Below are 17,378 nucleotides of genomic sequence, written 5' to 3' on the forward strand. Positions count from 1 at the left end.
AAGGCAGAGGCACTAAATTTAAAAAGCAGAGCCTCAGCGTCTGGGACCCAACCTCCCAAACTTAAAGGAAAAAAATGGTAAAAAGTCACTGGCCCATTTATATGGTCCCAGATCACTGTACTCTGGTGTCAGCTTATAAATGAGTCAGTGACTTTTTTACCACTTTTTCTCTCTAAATTTGGGGGGTTGGCTTATAAATGAACAGACTTATGTTTGAGTATATATGGTAAGTACTTGCATTGTACACAAGTAACAGTTTGTGAATCCTTTCAGTTTGCCTAAAGGCCAGAGTAATAGTGAGTTTATAGCCACCAAACAGACTTTGTATAAAAAATGATACCACAGATCTGTTTCTTAGGTGTATTTCAATTCAAGTTTTATTTTAGTCAAAGAATTTAACTTGCATTAGGTATGTTAAATTTAGATTATTTAACTAAAGGGGGGAGAAGTGACTAGTTGCATCACTAGTTGACTGTCACTAGCATAAGCTTATTGGATAGTCAACTAATCGCTTACATCCCTAGTTTTTAAATCTGTTCTTCTATTGTAGCACAATGTAGCCATGGGGGAATAATCAGTATTCAGTTCTGCTTCTGACTCAATTCCACTGTAGGTCTTTTACTGTTATCCTTTTGTCAGAAAGACTACAACTTGGTTGTTGGACCGCAGGATGAGTTTGCAGACATTGTATTTAGTACCTACATTGTGGGCAGGAAATCTTTCTGTAACCTGAGTACATTTGTTATGGAGTCATGCAAGTCATTAAACCTGGAATAACTGAATACCATTTTTTTATTTACTACTCTGTTTAATTTTTAAACCAGGGGCCTCAAACTCCTGGCCCAGGGTCCATCTGCAGCCTGAGCACTTTCCCAGTATTTCCCATGCAACACTTTGAGAGTTATTTAATCAGGCCCATGTGGCTCGAGGCTGGGATGACATGCAGGACTCTCCCTCACACATGGCTCCCAGGAGCACCCAGACCCCTAAATGAATACATCAGGCCTACTCAACTTTGGAAGCCCCAGGGGCCACAATGATACTCACAGCACATGTTGAGGGCCGCAACTTAAGTGTGGTTGCATATACATGCAAATATATATGCAACTGGCTTATTTCACACTGACGGGCATAAATACAAAAATTAAGGCAAGACTACACAACACGCAGGCCCCATTTAAGTCAGTTCTGATATTAATAAAATGCAATATTTACCCAATTTCCATCCATATAACAGCACTTTTAATGAGCAATGATAGTCCAGGAATTTAACTACTAAAATGCATACTGACTATTTTTTTTTTATTTGTTTTTGGCTCCCATACACAGGCTGTGTGTTGAGCCCTGCATAAACCCAAACTGCACCACGGGCCGCAAACAAACAGGCCATGGGATGCATGTTGAATAGCCCTGGGCTGTGTCTAGACTGGCAAGTTTTTCCGCAAAAGCAAGCGCTTTTGCGGAAAAACTTGCCAGCTTTCTACACTGGCCGCTTGAATTTCCGCAAGAACACTGACGATCTCATGTAAGAAATCAGTGCTTCTTGCGGAAATACTATGTTGCTCCCGTTTGGGCGAAAGTCCTTTTGCGCAAAAGGGCCAGTGTAGACAGCTCAGATTTGTTTTGCGCAAAAAAGCCCCGATTGCGAAAATGGCGATCGTGGCTTTTTTGCGGAAAAGAGCGTCTAGATTGGCACGGACGCTTTTCCGCAAAAGCACTTTTTGCGGAAAAGCGTCCGTGCCAATCTAGACGCTCTTTTCTGCAAATGCTTTAAACAGAAAACTTTTCCGTTAAAAGCATTTGTGGAAAATCATGCCAATCTAGACGTAGCCCTGGTGTATATAGCCCTGGCTGCAGAAGGCACTGCTTGGTCTGGAAAACTATACTGGCTGCCTCTGCTGTGATGTGAATTGCACTGGCCAGAGTGCTGCCCAAGCTGATGTACTTCTTCAGACTGTGGGCCAGGGTCAGGGCTAGGGGCTTTTGCTTTTGGTTACCCTGGGGTGGGGGCATGAGGACACAGATGTTGCTGGGAGAGAAGCAGGTGGAATTCCAGTGTGACTGTTATTGGGTGAGGGGGAATCCAAGCGAGAGAATATGGGGGTGTCAGGGTGAGGACTCAGAGACCAGGATCCTAGAAGAGACATAAAACTGTCTGGGCTCCTGGGCAGAGGGAGACACGATCAACTTCCATGTTCTGTATTGCCAGCCCCAAGAGTTCAAAACTCATGAATTAGCCTCCTAATGCTCCAAAAAGAGAATGTTCTCTTGGGATCTCAGATAAAAAGATCCCTGAGTGTATTTTTATTTGGCACCTGGTGGCTGAACTTTTTGGCTGAACTTGGGACACATTTTCTAGCTTTTCTTCACAAACTATGAGGTCTAAAGCAGGGGTGGGGAACCTCCCCCCCCCCCCCCCCGGGGCCGCTGAACCACAGAAAAATCAGTTAGGGGGCGCTCACACAAGTGAAAAGCAAAAAACCCCAAAACAAACAACCCACCCTCAGGCTACGTCTAGACTAAACCCCTCTGTTGACAGAGGGGTGTAAATTAGGTGTTTCAAAAGTGCAAATGAAGCAGGGATTTAAATATCCCACACTTCATTTGCATAATCGCATTATGGTGCTGTTTTGAGCAAGCGCCATTTCGAAAGTGAAACTGCGGTTTAGACATGGTTCTTTTGACAACGGGGCAATTTTTCAAAAGATTCCGTACTCATTTTTTGAGGCGTATAGGATCTTTCGAAAAAGTGCCCCGTTGCTGAAAGAACCGCGTCTAAACTGCGGTTTCACTTTCGAAATGGCGCTTGTTCAAAACAGTGCCATGATGTGATTATGCAAATGAAGCGCAGGATATTTAAATCCCCACTTCATTTGCACTTTCGAAGTGCTTCATTTATATCCCCCTGACAAGAGTGTAGTTTAGACATAGCCTAACAGAAAACTTGAAAAACAACAAATAGTCTAGTAGCACTTTAAAGACTAACAAAATATGTAGATGGTATTATGAGCTTTTGTGAGCACAGCCCACTTCTTCTGATGACTGGAGTTTTGGGTTTAGATTATAGCAGTGCATGAGACCTCAGGTAGTGAAGTTACCAGATCTGACTTAATTCTAATAATGTGGTTAGGGCTTTCTGGGTGGGTTGGGGAAGCCCCAATTGTCAAGCAGCTTGTGATCAGATCAGGAGAGTTGACACCATTGATAGTTTCACAGCTTACATCAATGGATGGGATGGCTCTGCACACACCTCCCTTAGGCCACAGGGATGCGCTGGCAGTGGCATGGATCTAGCAACAGAAAGTCATGCTAGGCTCTGTTGCACTGCTGATGGTGGTGGCTTGGCCCCCTGGTGGGTTGTAGATCACCTGGAGTGACAGATGGGGCTGGAGGATATGGGGGGGGGGGGGGGGAGGAGCTGGGAGACTCCTAAGGGGAATGTGCAGAGACTCCTTACTCCCCACCTGCGAAGCACTGCCAGAGGGAGTGCCTGCAAGCCTGCTAGGAAGATTTGAGTACTGGCACTGGCCCTAAGGTGAATTTGAGTTTGAGTCCCCTGCTTGAAACACTTGCAAAGCAAGGTGTAAGATGGTTGTATTTTTTTTTTGTGTGTGGTGTACTAGCCATCTTATTAGAGAACATTCAGACATTTCCTTTGTTGTGCACTTTTTGATCATCATTACCAGGACCAATTAATTACTCCATCGTCTCCTGTGGCTCTGTTCACTTTAGATTTTGTGTATTATTTTGGTGACTGTTTTCCATCTTAATACTGAAAACTCTCTAAAATTGAGGCAAGTTTATCTTTTATCAAAATATTGCTTCCAAACTACTTAGTGATACTTCTCTTGCAAGTTCTTGTTATAACTTTATCTATATTGCAAATGAAAGCCATCTCTAATATTGTATCTCTTCTAAATCCCATTCTTTATAAAACTGAGAACTGACTTCCCTCCCATTGAGTTGTCTCACGCTGTGTTGGTTCATTAGAACAGTATACACACAACCTATCCTTTCCACAGCTGGGTCCCTGACCTCTGCCTGATATAGAGGCAGCATGGGTGTGGGGGGGAAGCGAGTAGTTGACTCCACTACCCAATAAGCCTAAGCTTATCAAGTAGTCAACTAATCGACTACTCTCGCATCTCTAATCCAGGGTTCTCTTTATGCTGTTATAGCCACCCCTCACTGGTGCTGATCCTGCTGCCATAAAAGTGATTGGGAGTTGTGCCATTGACTCTAATGGTAGCAGCATTGGGCTCCTAGCGACAGAGGTCTAACGTGGTACTAATGAGGCAGTCTTGCCAAAAAATAATGACTGCACGAACCATCCTTTCTATGTAGTCCCTTTTATTGTTTCACATGTAGGATTGTTTAATGTTTGTTTCATGTAAAACAAACGTATGTGTAATTTGTAAAGAGCTTAGCTCACAATTTAGTTAAGTGAACAATCTAAAATCCCTTTTTATGAAATATCCCTTTATCGGGGTTAAGGATGGGAAGAATTTTGATTGGGTGCCAGCATGAGAGAGCTCTTCCTGCAAGGACTTTCTGTTCTTAAAAACTGCCATTTTGGGAGACTCTTGCTGCTGCTAGCCCTTGTTTCCATTTTATTGTGAATTTCCAGTTGAGCTACAAGAGCTCAAGTCATTACACGACCTAGGTTTTGAAGGTTGGGAATAGGGACGTCGGTGTGTAGTTGACTAAACAATTAACCGATAAGCCTAGGCTTATCTAGGCTTCTTGGTTATTCCTATCGACTACATGTACCCCTACCACACTCCTTCCTACCTCTGTATCAGAGGCAGCAACGGGGTCAGGAGGGAGCTGATGCATGTGGGGGATGTGCGTGCTGGCTTTGCAGAGTCATCTGTCCTCTCTCTTGCTGCCTCGCCAAGGCAGTGGAGGGGGGAAGGGAAAGAGCTGGTGCTTGTGGGTGAGGTGGCTTAAAAGCCAGCTGCCCACATGCACTAGCTCTGCGGGGCTGCTTCCCCCCCCCCCCCCCCCACACTCTCACACACTGCTACCTGTATCAGAGGCAGCAGCATCGGGGAGGGGAGGGTAGAGTGCTGAGGAGCACCTTCTGTCTGAGGCGGGTTGAGGCTCATCACAGACAGAAGCTGCTTCATGAGATGCTGATGCAATCTCTGTCGCCGGGGAGCTGGGCCCCCGGCGGACAAAGGCTGCTCTCATTGGTGCGGATCCTGCTGCCATAGAAGTGATAAGGTTTATGCCATTGACTCTAATGGTAGCAGCATCGAGCTCCTAACAGAGCTCTAACTTGGTACTAATGAGGCAGTCTTGCCAAGAAATAATGAGGGCTGCACAAACCAGCCTTTCTATGTAGTCTTTTGTATTGTTTCACATGTAGGATTGTGTAATGTTTGTTAGTGGAGGTTGATTAATTGAACTCGGGACAATTTGGGCTGTGAATGGGATACAGACCCTCTGAGAAGAAAATAGATGTTAATCCAGTATTCAAAGCTCTATATAACAGGGTAATATAGAAGTTATTGTTTGAGCAATTGTTGCTGCACTTCAGGTAGACTTCAATGCCACATTTTCTACTTTGTATCTCTTGCTTTCAAAACTGGTGTTGAAATACTTGATCAACACTGGTAGAAAATAATTTAACACCCAGCGAAACAGAAGGTGCATCTATCTGAAAAATTCTTAACTTTACAGAAGAGAATTGAATCTACATATTATCCTAGCTTTGCGTCTTTATTGCATTGTCTTTGAATGGGGTTATCTAGAACAGTGGTCTCCAACCTTTTTACACCAAAGATCACTTTTTAAATGTCAGGACAAGCCAAGATCTACCCCATCCTTTCCCCAAGATCCCATCCCTTTCTTGAGGCCCTGCCTTCTTTGTTCCCCCTTTCTCCATCACTTGCTATCCCCAGCCCTGATATACTCTCAGGGTATGGCTACACTGCTGCTTTTTTCAGTCCTTCTGTTGGAAGATTTTTTTCTGACATTTGGCCAGTCTAGACTGGGCCAAATGTCGGAAACCCCCTTCTTTTGGAAGCCCCCTTATTCCACGTGGAACAAGGAACATAGGGGCTGCCAAAATAGCATGTTTGCCGGAAAAACTCCTGCAGTGTAGCCATACCTTTACTGGGTTGAGACCGGATGTGCGGGCTCTGGGGTGGAATGAGGGAATTGGGTGTGGGGAAAGGGTAAAAGGTACAAGTTCTGGGAGGGAATTTGGATGCAGGAGCATGTGGAGAAGGGGATGCTGGCTCAGGGAGGGGGATCCAGGTTGGGGAGTGTTAGGCTCAGATGTAGAGTTGGGATGCTGAGTGTTAGGCTCAGGTGCAGGAGTTTGGGAATGTGAGAGGCTCAGGACAGGGGGTTCCAATGTATGATAGGCTCAGATGAGGTCTGGGGGTTGCAGGAGTGTTTTGATGCTGTTGGCTTGGCTCCAACTGAGGGCTTATTGGCCAAGCTTCATTTTTAAATAAAATATGTCAAACACAAAATGTTTCAGCATTGTCTTTATTTACAAGAGGGGCAGGGAGCCTGGTTTGAGTCAGGGGTCACTGACCCACAGAAAAGTCAGTCGGGGCCACACAAGTGAGATACAAAAACACAACCTCTCCAAAACCCTCAAGCCTCACTAATGTGGCCCCAACTGAGCTGGTGGGGGCTGGGGACAGGATGCTGGGGCAGAGGACACGGTGCTTGCGGGTCCTGGGGCAACGGACAAGGTGCTGGGGCAAGGTGCCAGTGGGTGCAGGAGACAGGGTGTCAGTGGGTGCTGGGGTAGGGTGACAATGTGGGCCGGTGGCTGTTGGACAGGGAACTTATAGGGGGGAGGGACCAATACCGGGGGATTCTGCAGCTGTGCGCCAGGGCCCAGGAAGTGCGTGGGCTGCTCCCCCATCCTCCAAACAGTGGTGCGATCCCTGCAATGCTGGTCCGTCACACGCCTGCTGCCTTCCTGAGCTGGGAGAGGGGGAGTCCTGGACTACGCCAGCTCCAACTGCTCGGGCAGTGCACACCTTGCTCCTCCACTCCCCATGGCAGCGTGCACTGCCTGGGCAGTTGGAACTGGTTCAGTCCCAGACTCCCACTCTCTCCCCCGCTCCTTCTCCTGCACGCAGGAAGGCAGCAGGGGAAGAAAGTCCCAAGTGTGCAACGGACAGGTGTTCTAGGTACTGCGCCAGCTGTTTGAAGTGGTGGGCAGGGGAGCAGCCCTCATACTTCTGGGACTTGGCACGCAGCTGCAGAACCCTCCCCCCCCCCATTCTCCTCCCTATCCTGCAGGAAGCCCGTTGTCCCTGGAGGTAGCATCAGTGCGGCATTCATCTTGGGGGTGGAGGGCAGCAAGAGAGGGCCCCAAAAAGCCCCGCCATCGACTGGTCAATTGCAATTGACGGGTTGGTGACCACGGATCTAGTGTAATCCTGGCAAGTCAGGTTTGTTTGCTATTGCCTAGTATTTGTCCTGTGTAGTTTAAATATGCAATACATTTGAGCTTTCAGCCCTTTCAAGATTATTCCACTGATAGATCTCACTGTCAGGGAATGTTTTCCCCTTGCTGTTCAGTCACTTTTTACTTCCTGTAAAATGTTTTGTGTTTTTTTTTTTTTTTTTTTTCTTCCTTTCTTACAGGTAGAGCAGGTGAAATTAATAGACCGTTTCAGCACCAACAATAAATCACTAACAGGAACTCTGTACCTTACAGCAACTCATCTGTTATTTATAGACTCTAGCCAGAAGGAGACATGGGTAAGAATATCAAATGCGTTACCTTGTAATTTGAAAATACACAGCTTCTCCAAATGTGTGTTCTTTTTTCCCCCTTGTGCATGTCTGATTAAAGGTAAATAATTACTGGATCATATACACAAATAAATAATAGATTGTGAACCAATAATCAGGCTTACATGCTGCTGCTTGTTGTTATGGCTCATATTTTCAAATGTGGGTGCCTAAAGTAAATCCTTACTATTTAAGAACTTATTTAAGTGCCTGATTTTCAACAGTGAGAACTGTGGGTGCTTGGTATTGTTAAAAATAAAGTCACTATACACCTAACTTCCTTTTCTTGTCCAAAGATGGTCATGCAAGTTAGTTCTTCATTAGTTTGTGTATGGTGACTGTATTTTAAATATCTACCTCTTTGACTTTCTGTGCTATCAGCTTGGAGGAGACTGTTAAGTGATTAAAGCATCTGGTTAACATATCTAGATTTCCTTGAACTCCAAGTCCAGATCTTGAAGTCTTAAATAAGACACACCCAAAAGTGTTCTGTATCCGGGTTACCTGCTTGGCCAGCTGCTGCCAATTGTCTCAGAGGAATCTATATTTCATTGTTTTTTGTGGATACAATGTGTATAGTTTTGTAAAAGGCTTTGGAATCCTTCAGAATGAAAGATACTTATACAGGCAGTCCCCGGGTTACGTACAAGATAGGGACTGTAGGTTTGTTCTTAAGTTGAATTTGTATGTAAGTCGGAACTGGTACATATTGTAGGGGAAACTCTAGCCAAACATTTTTTTTAGTTTTGGATAGCATAGGGAAAGGTTAACTCCCCTCTAATGTTTGTTTTGCTGTCTGTTCCCCTGTTCAGAAGATTTCACATCTATTTCTGTCCCTGTGACAAACTCAGGACTAAAGGAGTAACTCATCAAATACCAAACAGCTCTGCACCATGCTTTGAGCTAATAGCTTTATTTCCACACACCACCCAGGGTTCTAGGAGGAGGGTCCTTTTTTTGCTAACACAATGAGGCCAGCACTTTGTTTGTTTTGGTGGAGTCTTTGTTTGCCCAGGGAGCCCAGCATGTATAGGGGGAGGAGGGGCGGAGAGGCTGCTTTTGTCTGCTGTTCGGCAGCCTGTTGCTCAGGGGAGGGGGCAGCCTGTTGCTGGCAGGGGGGGAGGCGTGCAGGATGCGAGGCCACGGGGGGGGGGGGGGGCAGCGGGCGTGGGGAGGCACTTTTCCTCTGCCCGGCAGCTCTGCGGGATCCCTGTCCCCGTGGCCAGCTGCTGCAGGCAGAGGCCAGTTGGAGCCGGCGGGCCGGGCCGAAGAGGAGGAGGTGGTGGATTCTAGGACCCAGGTGAGCGAGCCCCGGGGACGCTGCTGCGCTCCAGGAGCCCGGCATGTATAGAGGGGAGGAGGGGCAGAGAGGCTGCTTTTGACTGCTGTTCGGCAGCCTGTTGCTCAGGGGAGGGGGCAGCCTGTTGCTGGCGGGGGGGGGGGGTAGCGGACGTGGGGAGGCACTTTTCCTTTGCCCGGCAGCTCTGCGGGACCCCAGTCAGAGCCGGCCCAAGGAGGAGGAGGATCCTAGGACCCAGGTGAGCGAGCCCCGGGAATGCTGCTGCGCATGTGCGGGAGTTGCCTCACCCCGGTTCGTATCTAGGGATCCGACGTAAGTCAGATCCACGTAAGTCGGGGACTGCCTGTATATGTAAAACCAAAATTGTTTCTATTGTGCATTACTTCACTTTTAGTGTCCTTGAAATCAAACCTGTTGTATCCACAGTGCAACTTGTACTGAACTGCATTTATAGGAAGAATGTATAGTACATAAGAGCATCTTTAATTATTTCTAGTGTAGTAGTATATAAGCCTTCATTATCTGGCTCTCCATGTTGGCGGGTTATGGCTTCTTCTGTCAGCCCCAGGTGGCAGGGCATAGTAGTTCAGGCTGTTAGGCCCAGCTGCTGGGGGTTGAAGCTCTTTGCCCATCAGCCAGATGAGTAGCTGCAGAAAAATTCATAGTAGATCTTTTTCATCTGTCTTTTCATCCTGGTCTCCATGAACAGATTATGCTGCCTCTGTCTCACACTGGTGTGGGTACAGAGTGGTTGATTCTTGGAATTGATGTCTGAATTTAAGAGCACTAACACAAACTACAGTTATAGGCATACATTTTAAGGTAACCTTCACATTCTTCATTAGTAATTCAACCTTCTGCATATTAAGTAGTGGTCCAGATACTTAAAACTAACATTGAGGATAGTAAAATGGAGTTGTGTTAAGTTTAGAGCTGGCTGATCATGGAATTACCTTCCTGTAAAAGGTTCTATGTTTTAAAAAATGTTTTCCTCATGACCTGGGGTTAAATGCTATATTTTCACAAAAGGGGGTTTCAAGACACATTCTGTTTCTGGAGAACTAAAACTGAATTTTTCAGCCACCTTAGTTGCTGGCCTGGAAGGCTGTAGCAGAAATTGATTAGAGCCTTTTAGGCCTGCTGTCAGGCCCCCTTCCTATCTCTGACATCCCCATCAGCTCTGGTGTTGGAGAGGCGGAAAGCCAGGCAGTTCAACCTGAGCAGCCCTCTGGGAAAAATTGTGTCAATTTCACAGACTTCAGAAGGAAACTAAAATTGACAAGACCTTCTAGACAGGCAGGCAGCTGGGAAACTTTCATTCTGATGTTCATGATAGAAAATTGAATTTTTTTGACACATTTTCACTGCAGAAGATACTTTTTTTTTTTTTAAGAAAATCATTTTGATGAAAAGTGTCCAATCAGTTCTAGTTAAGATGTTAACTAAAATTTTTTCAGTACTCTTGGTTGTTTAGTTGCTATTTTTGCTGTTTTGAACTTAGGAGCTATTCCCAGACATGGAAAGGAGCCAACTGAATATGTTCCCAACACCTAAATGATACCGCTCATCAGCCAGTGGAGCTTTAGAGAAAGTGATTTATCTGCCTTTTTGAAGATTTATTTCTGTACTTCATGTGAAAAAAGGGATTAATTTAAAGTTTGACAAACTTCAAAGGATTATCTGTATTGGAGAAAAGGAGTATTATTTCAAATAAAAAGGCTAGGATAGATTGAACAAAATATTGGTGTCAAGGACTTCTTTAATATATTAAATCTATTGTAAAAGGATTTTTGACTAGCATGTTCAGTTATGCTTCACACAATGTACTTTGTATCTGTTTTCATGAGTAAACTTTAAAGTGCTGTTCGTTAATTCCTTGCAGTAAGACTTGAACTATGAATTCTTGTGTGCCATAGATACTACATCATCACATTGCTGCAGTGGAGAAACTTGCCTTGACTACATCAGGCTGCCCTCTTGTGATCCAGTGCAAGAACTTCAGGGTAGTTCACTTTATTGTTCCTAGAGAAAGGGATTGCCATGACGTTTATAACTCTTTGCTGCAGCTGTCAAAAGCAGGTATGACTTTTCCGTGCACAAGACTTTGCAGTTTGTGTTTGAGCCACAATTCTGCAAAACAACTTTGAGCTTTGGGTTATTTCTGTTGTTAAATGTAAAGCTTCTGTAAAGTTTTTGAAATTGAACTAAAACAGAGAGCCATCGATTTGCTGTGTGTACTTTTGGTAACTGTTACTCTACATGTAGTTTTTAGAGTGTACTGGTACATGAATATGGCAGAAGATGGGAGATTCAGGGATTTGTGATGCTGCATTTATAAAAGTTACTGCTACTTATTACATCCTCAGGGATACAGCCTAGACTGTGGGACCGTTGACTCTCCCTAAACTTTTCAGCCTGGACTGTGTCTCTCAATGCTCTGCCGAAAAAGACATTGGGATCTGATTCCACGCATAATCTTATTTTCTTGTTTCCTTTAGCAAGCTATGATGAACTGTATGCCTTCTCTTACAATCCAAAACAAAAGGAGTCTGAGCGGCTGGAAGGCTGGCAGCTTATTGACCTAACAGAGGAATACAAGCGGATGGGAGTGCCAAACTCTAACTGGCAGTTGTCCAATGCTAATCGTGATTATGAGGTAAAGGATAATGGACAATCTGTTGCAGTGGAGAAAAATTTATGCCTGTGTGATTTTATAACCTCTGATTCCAGTCCAACACAGCATCTGCAATGCCTTGCAAGCCACATTCCCTATGATTTGAGTTTGCTGCATAAAGTGAAAGGATATGGAAATTGGGAGCACTTACTGATACATTGAAAACCTACCCCCCCCCCGTGTGTGTGGGGGCGGGGGGATAGCATGGTTTCTAATTTTCCCTCAAAGACAGCCTTATTTTGAGAGTATGCCATGGAAAAACCCATTATAAGGGAGCAGCAGAGCAACTCTTCGATTGAGAGGAGCCTACCCTTGCATTAGCGAAGTCGGGGATAGGTGCAAGGGGTGTGATCTCTCTATACTGTGAGTGCAAAATTATTCTCTGGTCTCATTTTAATTGAACACTTTAATTTAATCTACCTCTCCCTCTGGCTTATGATTTTGAGTTCATAATCATTCATTCAGACCCTTCAATCCATTATCACTTCTGGTGTGTGCTCATTAGAAAGGATCATGGGCATATTTCTGTATGTCTGACACAAGTGTTTTTCCCTCTGTCATCTAGCCCTGCACTAACCTCTTTCTTACCCACAAAGCTGTCATGAGTCATACAGGGATAGCAGTCCATATGCACCAGATTTGATGTCCTCTGTAGATGAGACACTTACTTTATACACTTATTTTGTTTTGCAGATTTGTGAAACCTATCCCAGAGAACTTTATGTCCCCAGAACTGCAAGCAAGCCCATAATTGTTGGTAGTTCCAAATTTAGAAGCAAAGGAAGATTCCCAGTTCTATCATATTATCATAGAGATAAAGAGGTACAGTCTGATTTCCTTTCAGTGCAAGCAAGCTAAAAACTGTTTATCAACAGATGCCATGGCTCAGGGAAGATAGGGAGATAAGTATAATAATCTAGGTCCATAGGAAAAATCCTGGTTCCTTGATCTGATACTTGATTTGCTGGTGGCTAACAAGATGTTTCTTTCACTTTGTAGTCTGTAGAATGAAACAATTTATTGTAATGTTTGTCTTATAAGAGATGTTAGACATATGTATTCTAAGAACACATTACTTAATATACTGTTTCTACATGATTGTTTGTTTTTTTCCTGTACCAGGCAGCCATTTGCAGATGCAGTCAACCTCTCTCAGGCTTCAGTGCCAGGTGCCTGGAGGACGAAAATATGTTGCATGCAATTAGTATAGCCAATCCTGCTCGTCACTACATGTATGTTATGGATACCCGACCTAAGGTATATACCTGAGGGCTTCAGCTTACAGTTCATCTTAACTTCTTTTACTCGATCACTTTATAGATTACTGTATTTTCCAGCGTATAAGGCGACTGGGCGTATAAGACAACCCCCTAATTTTCTAGTTAAAACATAGGTTTTCGCCTATACCCCCCCCTTAAGAGGCCAACCGGCAGCGCCCCAGCTGCTCTGCCCCAGGGTCCACAACAAAAGCCTGGTCTGCTGGGGGGGGGGGGGAGGGGGGAAGGGAGGACGCACTAGCTGCGTCCCTCCCCCCCCCCCCCCCCCCAGCAGACCAGGGACACGGGGAGCAAAGCTGCAGCGGCAGCGGGGTGCCGCACCTCTGAGGCTTTGCTCTGGCAAGGCCTCAGAGGCACGGGACCCCTCCGCCTCCCCAGCTTTGCTCCTGGTGTCCCTGGTCTGCTGGAGATGGTCCCCAGCAGACCAGGGGCACCGGGAGCAAAGCCTCTGAGGACGCCGGCAGCGGGACAGCCGCGGCGCGCCTGGGCTGCCCCGCTGCCGGCTTCCCCCGAGGCTTTGCAGCTGCCGGAGCCCCTCCGCGGCTTTGCTCCGCGTCTCCCTGGTCTGCAGACCAGGGAGACGCGGAGCAGCTTTTCTCGCCCCGGAGTACATGGGCGGCGGGACCGCGAGGTCCCGCAGTCCGTGTCCTCCGGGGCGAGAAAAGCCCCGTTCGTACCTGCAAGTCAGGGACTGCGTGTATGTTTATACCCGGCGTATAAGACGACCCCCGATTTTGGGGGGATGTTTTAAGGTATAAAAAGTCGTCTTATATGCTGGAAAATACGGTACGAAGAGCTGTGGGGAGCACTATGTGGTTCAGGTGTTGGGAGTATACCGTATCATGCCATTTAATCTGTATGGCACTGGTGCTCATTCAGGGGTATGAGACCTGTAGCGAGTCTGCGACCAGGTTTCATGAGGTTCACCTGAATAAATAAGAGAACAGGGCCATGTTAGAGTTGTTGGAGCCCAAGACAGAATGCCAAATCCTAAGCCCCACTGTACAAAGTTGAAATCAAATCCTAATTCTTCTTATTCAGAGCTAACCAAAATGAAACACACATTTCATCTCGGAACTTGGGCAAAGATTTTTTTTATTTTTTGTTTTAAATGGGTGCCTCAGATATAATACATTTATTTCTTAAATATGGAGTTATTTTTAAAGGTGCTGAGCACCCATTGATGTTGATGGTAGCTATTGTGTATTCATCACTAGTGAAAATTAGATCACTTATTAGATGCTAAACATAGATTTAGGAGTCAGATTTAGGCACCTAATGGTAATGTTTTAGACCCTGAGTTTTTAAGACTTTTTTTAATTATCTGAGATGAAATATGAAACCTTAATCTTAAATGCACTATAACATTGGGTGCTGCACTGGAGGCTGTTCTTAAAAACCAAACCAAGTTCATACTGATAGAATTATAGTGAGTGTGGCTTAATGGAGCATGGAGAAATTAAAAGATAGAAATTGTAAAACCTAGAGAGCATGTCTGCAGGGTAATGGTCAAGCCCTAGAGTTTATTCAGATACCTCATTTTAATAAGCAATTCCACATTACTTCCTGAGTCACTAAACAGCTGGAGGGGTGAGCATATCAGTGGTGACTTGTTTCTTAACCTCTGCTTATAACCAAGCCTCAACCACCTGTGATACCACAGTGAGATGCCACTTAAAGTAGACTGTAAATCTCTTCTGTTTTTTACATGTTTTGGTCTGCAATGAAATAGTTAACTGTTAATATCTGATCATTTCACCATTAGCACTACACTAAGAAGGGTGGTGGAGCTGATATTTACAGGAATCATTATTTCAAGCTTTCTACAGGCTTTGGCCGATAACTTGTTGGTTCCACTCATAAATTCTCATTTTTAAATATTTTTTGACCATAAAGACTAGAATGTTTAACTTTAAATGTGTAAAATACTAGATTGTGGAGCACATGGGGGAGCCTCCAGAGAGTGCTAGCTTGTGGAGTGAAACTGAGAGACCAGTTGGATCTGTGTGTTTTTTGTGAATCATTTTGTGGGTATCATTTTTTCAGATACCCAGATCTGTTTTACATACAGTACTTCAAGCAGATCTGTTTTACATACAGTACTTCAAGCACTATAAAGTATTCAGATGCTAACTTTTTCTTTTCGTCTAATTACTGTGTGGCATCTTTCAAATAAGCAATTATAATTTGAGGAAAGGAGAATTAGTATTCAGATTTTTCAGCTTTCAGCATGATCTGATCATAGTCTTCTATATATCACATCCCCTCTCATGTTGTGTCAGTTTCATGTCCGAGTATTTCTTTCAGATTAGTTGACTACATATCTTATATCTGTAGGGATGTTTATTGATATATATGTTTTAGTTTTAACTGAGTATCCTACTGAAGTCGGTTGGTTTGTTTTTAATCTATATTTTGATTTTACAATTTACTTTTTAACTTTTTGGTTTTAAATATTTTTTTGTTTTTGTTTTTTCCACTAAGCTTAATGCAATGGCAAACAGAGCAGCAGGTAAAGGCTATGAAAATGAAGACAACTATGCTAACATTAGATTCCAGTTTGTTGGAATTGAAAACATTCACGTAATGAGATCCAGTCTGCAGAAACTTTTAGAAGGTATGGTTTTGTTATGTGATATAACAGTATAATTAAAAATAGGATAAGTTACCTTCTCAGGTCATTGGTCTTTCAGTGTTAGTCTATGCCAAACACCAAGGATCTTCCAAAGTTATGAAGTTGACTGCCTTGAATTTAGTGTCAGTTATGAACTACTTAGCGGTAGGGGTTTAGGGGTCATCGTGGACGACAAGTTAAACACGAGTCAGTGATGTGACATGGTTGCAAAAAAAGCAAACCTAATTCTGGGATGTATTAACAGGAGTGTTGGTGAGCAAGACACGAAAAGTCATTCTTTAGCTCTGCACTGATTAGGCCTCAATTAGAGTATTGTGTCCAGTTCTGGGCACCACATTTCAAGAAAGATGTGGAAAAATTGAAGAAGGTTCAGAGAAGAGCAATAAAAATGATTAAGGGTCTAAAACATGACCGATGCAGGAGGGCTGAAAGAATTGGGCTTGTTCAGTTAAGAAAAGTGAAGACTGACAGAGGATGTGATAGTGGTTTTCAAGAATCTAAAAGGATGTTACAAGGAAGAGGGAGGAAAAATTGTTCTCCTTGGCCTCTAAGGGTAGGACAAGAAGCAATGGGCTTAAATGCAGCAAGGGAGATTTAAGTTGGACATTAGGGGAAAAAGTTCCTAACTGTCAGGGTGGGTAAGCACTGGAATAAATTGCCTGGGGGGGGTTGTGGAATCTCCAGCGATGGAGATATTTAAGAGCAGATTAGACGGACACCTGTTGGGGCTGATCTAGATAGTGATTAGTCCTGCCATGAGTGCAGGGGACTGGACTCGATTACCTCTTGAGGTACCTTCCAGTTCTATGAGTCTATGAACTACTTAGGAGTAAGTATTTTGTTTTAATCACAATTCCTGGGCAATAAGCTCTTATGAATTGTCAGTCATTTGTCTTAAACTATTTTCCTTAATGTGGAATATTTTTTTTTTTTTTTGGGTGTAAGTGGGCATATCTTGTTAGCATATTACATGATTTACAAGAGAAAACCATTGTGGTTTATAATATGCATGTGTTAACCCTAATTTTTTTAATAGGATTTATATCCGGGGTGAGCAATAGTTTTTGAAGGTGGGGCCACTTCACAAATTTCTGAAATGTCAATGGGCCACCCTGGAAGGGGCAGGACCTTGGGTAGAAGGGGTGGGGTCAGGAGGCTTCCCATGCTCCCTAGCTCACAGCCCCTGATTGGCCTGGGGGTGGGCGAGTGGCAGGATGGTTAGAGGCTGGATCAACCTACTTGGTGGGCTTGATCCACCCCACCGAGGTTGTCTTGACCACTCCTAGAATAAGGGTTTGGGGTGCAGGAAGGCCTGGGAGGGCATTCGGGTGAAGAAGGCAGTCGTGACCTGGGGCACGGGATTGCGGTGCAGGGATTTGGTTTGTGACCTAGGGCAGGAGATTAGTGTGGGGGTTTGCGTTGTGATCTGGGGCACAGGATTGGGGTGCAGAGTCTGGGAAGAGGTATGGGCTCGGGAGGGGGGCAAAGGGTTTGGCTTATGTGAGAGAAGAGGGCAAGAGTGGGGGGGCAAAGGGAGGCACTGGGATGCCGGAGGCAAGCTCTAGCCAGGAGGTTTACCTGTAAGACTCCCGGCCAGCAGTTTCTTTACTCCTGCACTGGCTGCAAGGCCATCTGCTCTGAATAAGAGTCTGAGGGGAGCGGGGAGTGGCACTTCGCGTGTTGCCTGTTTTTCAAACAGGCAGCTTCTGTTTGCCAGAAACC

The 17,378-nt window shown here is 44.7% G+C and overlaps 1 protein-coding gene across 2 annotated transcripts in view; it reads left to right on the top strand.

Annotated features, from left to right (window-relative positions):
- MTMR6 (myotubularin related protein 6) overlaps positions 1-17,378 on the top strand; it is a 35,652-nt gene that overhangs the window by 4,228 nt on the left and 14,046 nt on the right. The window contains exons 2-7 of one of the 2 annotated variants that reach the window (XM_006138893.4): positions 7,621-7,737; positions 10,987-11,149; positions 11,569-11,726; positions 12,438-12,566; positions 12,867-13,001; positions 15,506-15,638. In XM_006138893.4, coding sequence (XP_006138955.2) covers positions 7,621-7,737; positions 10,987-11,149; positions 11,569-11,726; positions 12,438-12,566; positions 12,867-13,001; positions 15,506-15,638 — 835 coding nt within the window. Of the gene's footprint in view, positions 1-7,620; positions 7,738-9,253; positions 9,398-10,986; positions 11,150-11,568; positions 11,727-12,437; positions 12,567-12,866; positions 13,002-15,505; positions 15,639-17,378 lie in introns of those variants that run through there. The other variant, XM_075919257.1, reaches the window with a different exon arrangement.

The sequence above is a fragment of the Pelodiscus sinensis genome, chromosome 1, assembly GCF_049634645.1.
Source record: "Pelodiscus sinensis isolate JC-2024 chromosome 1, ASM4963464v1, whole genome shotgun sequence".
Taxonomy (NCBI): Eukaryota; Metazoa; Chordata; order Testudines; family Trionychidae; genus Pelodiscus; species Pelodiscus sinensis.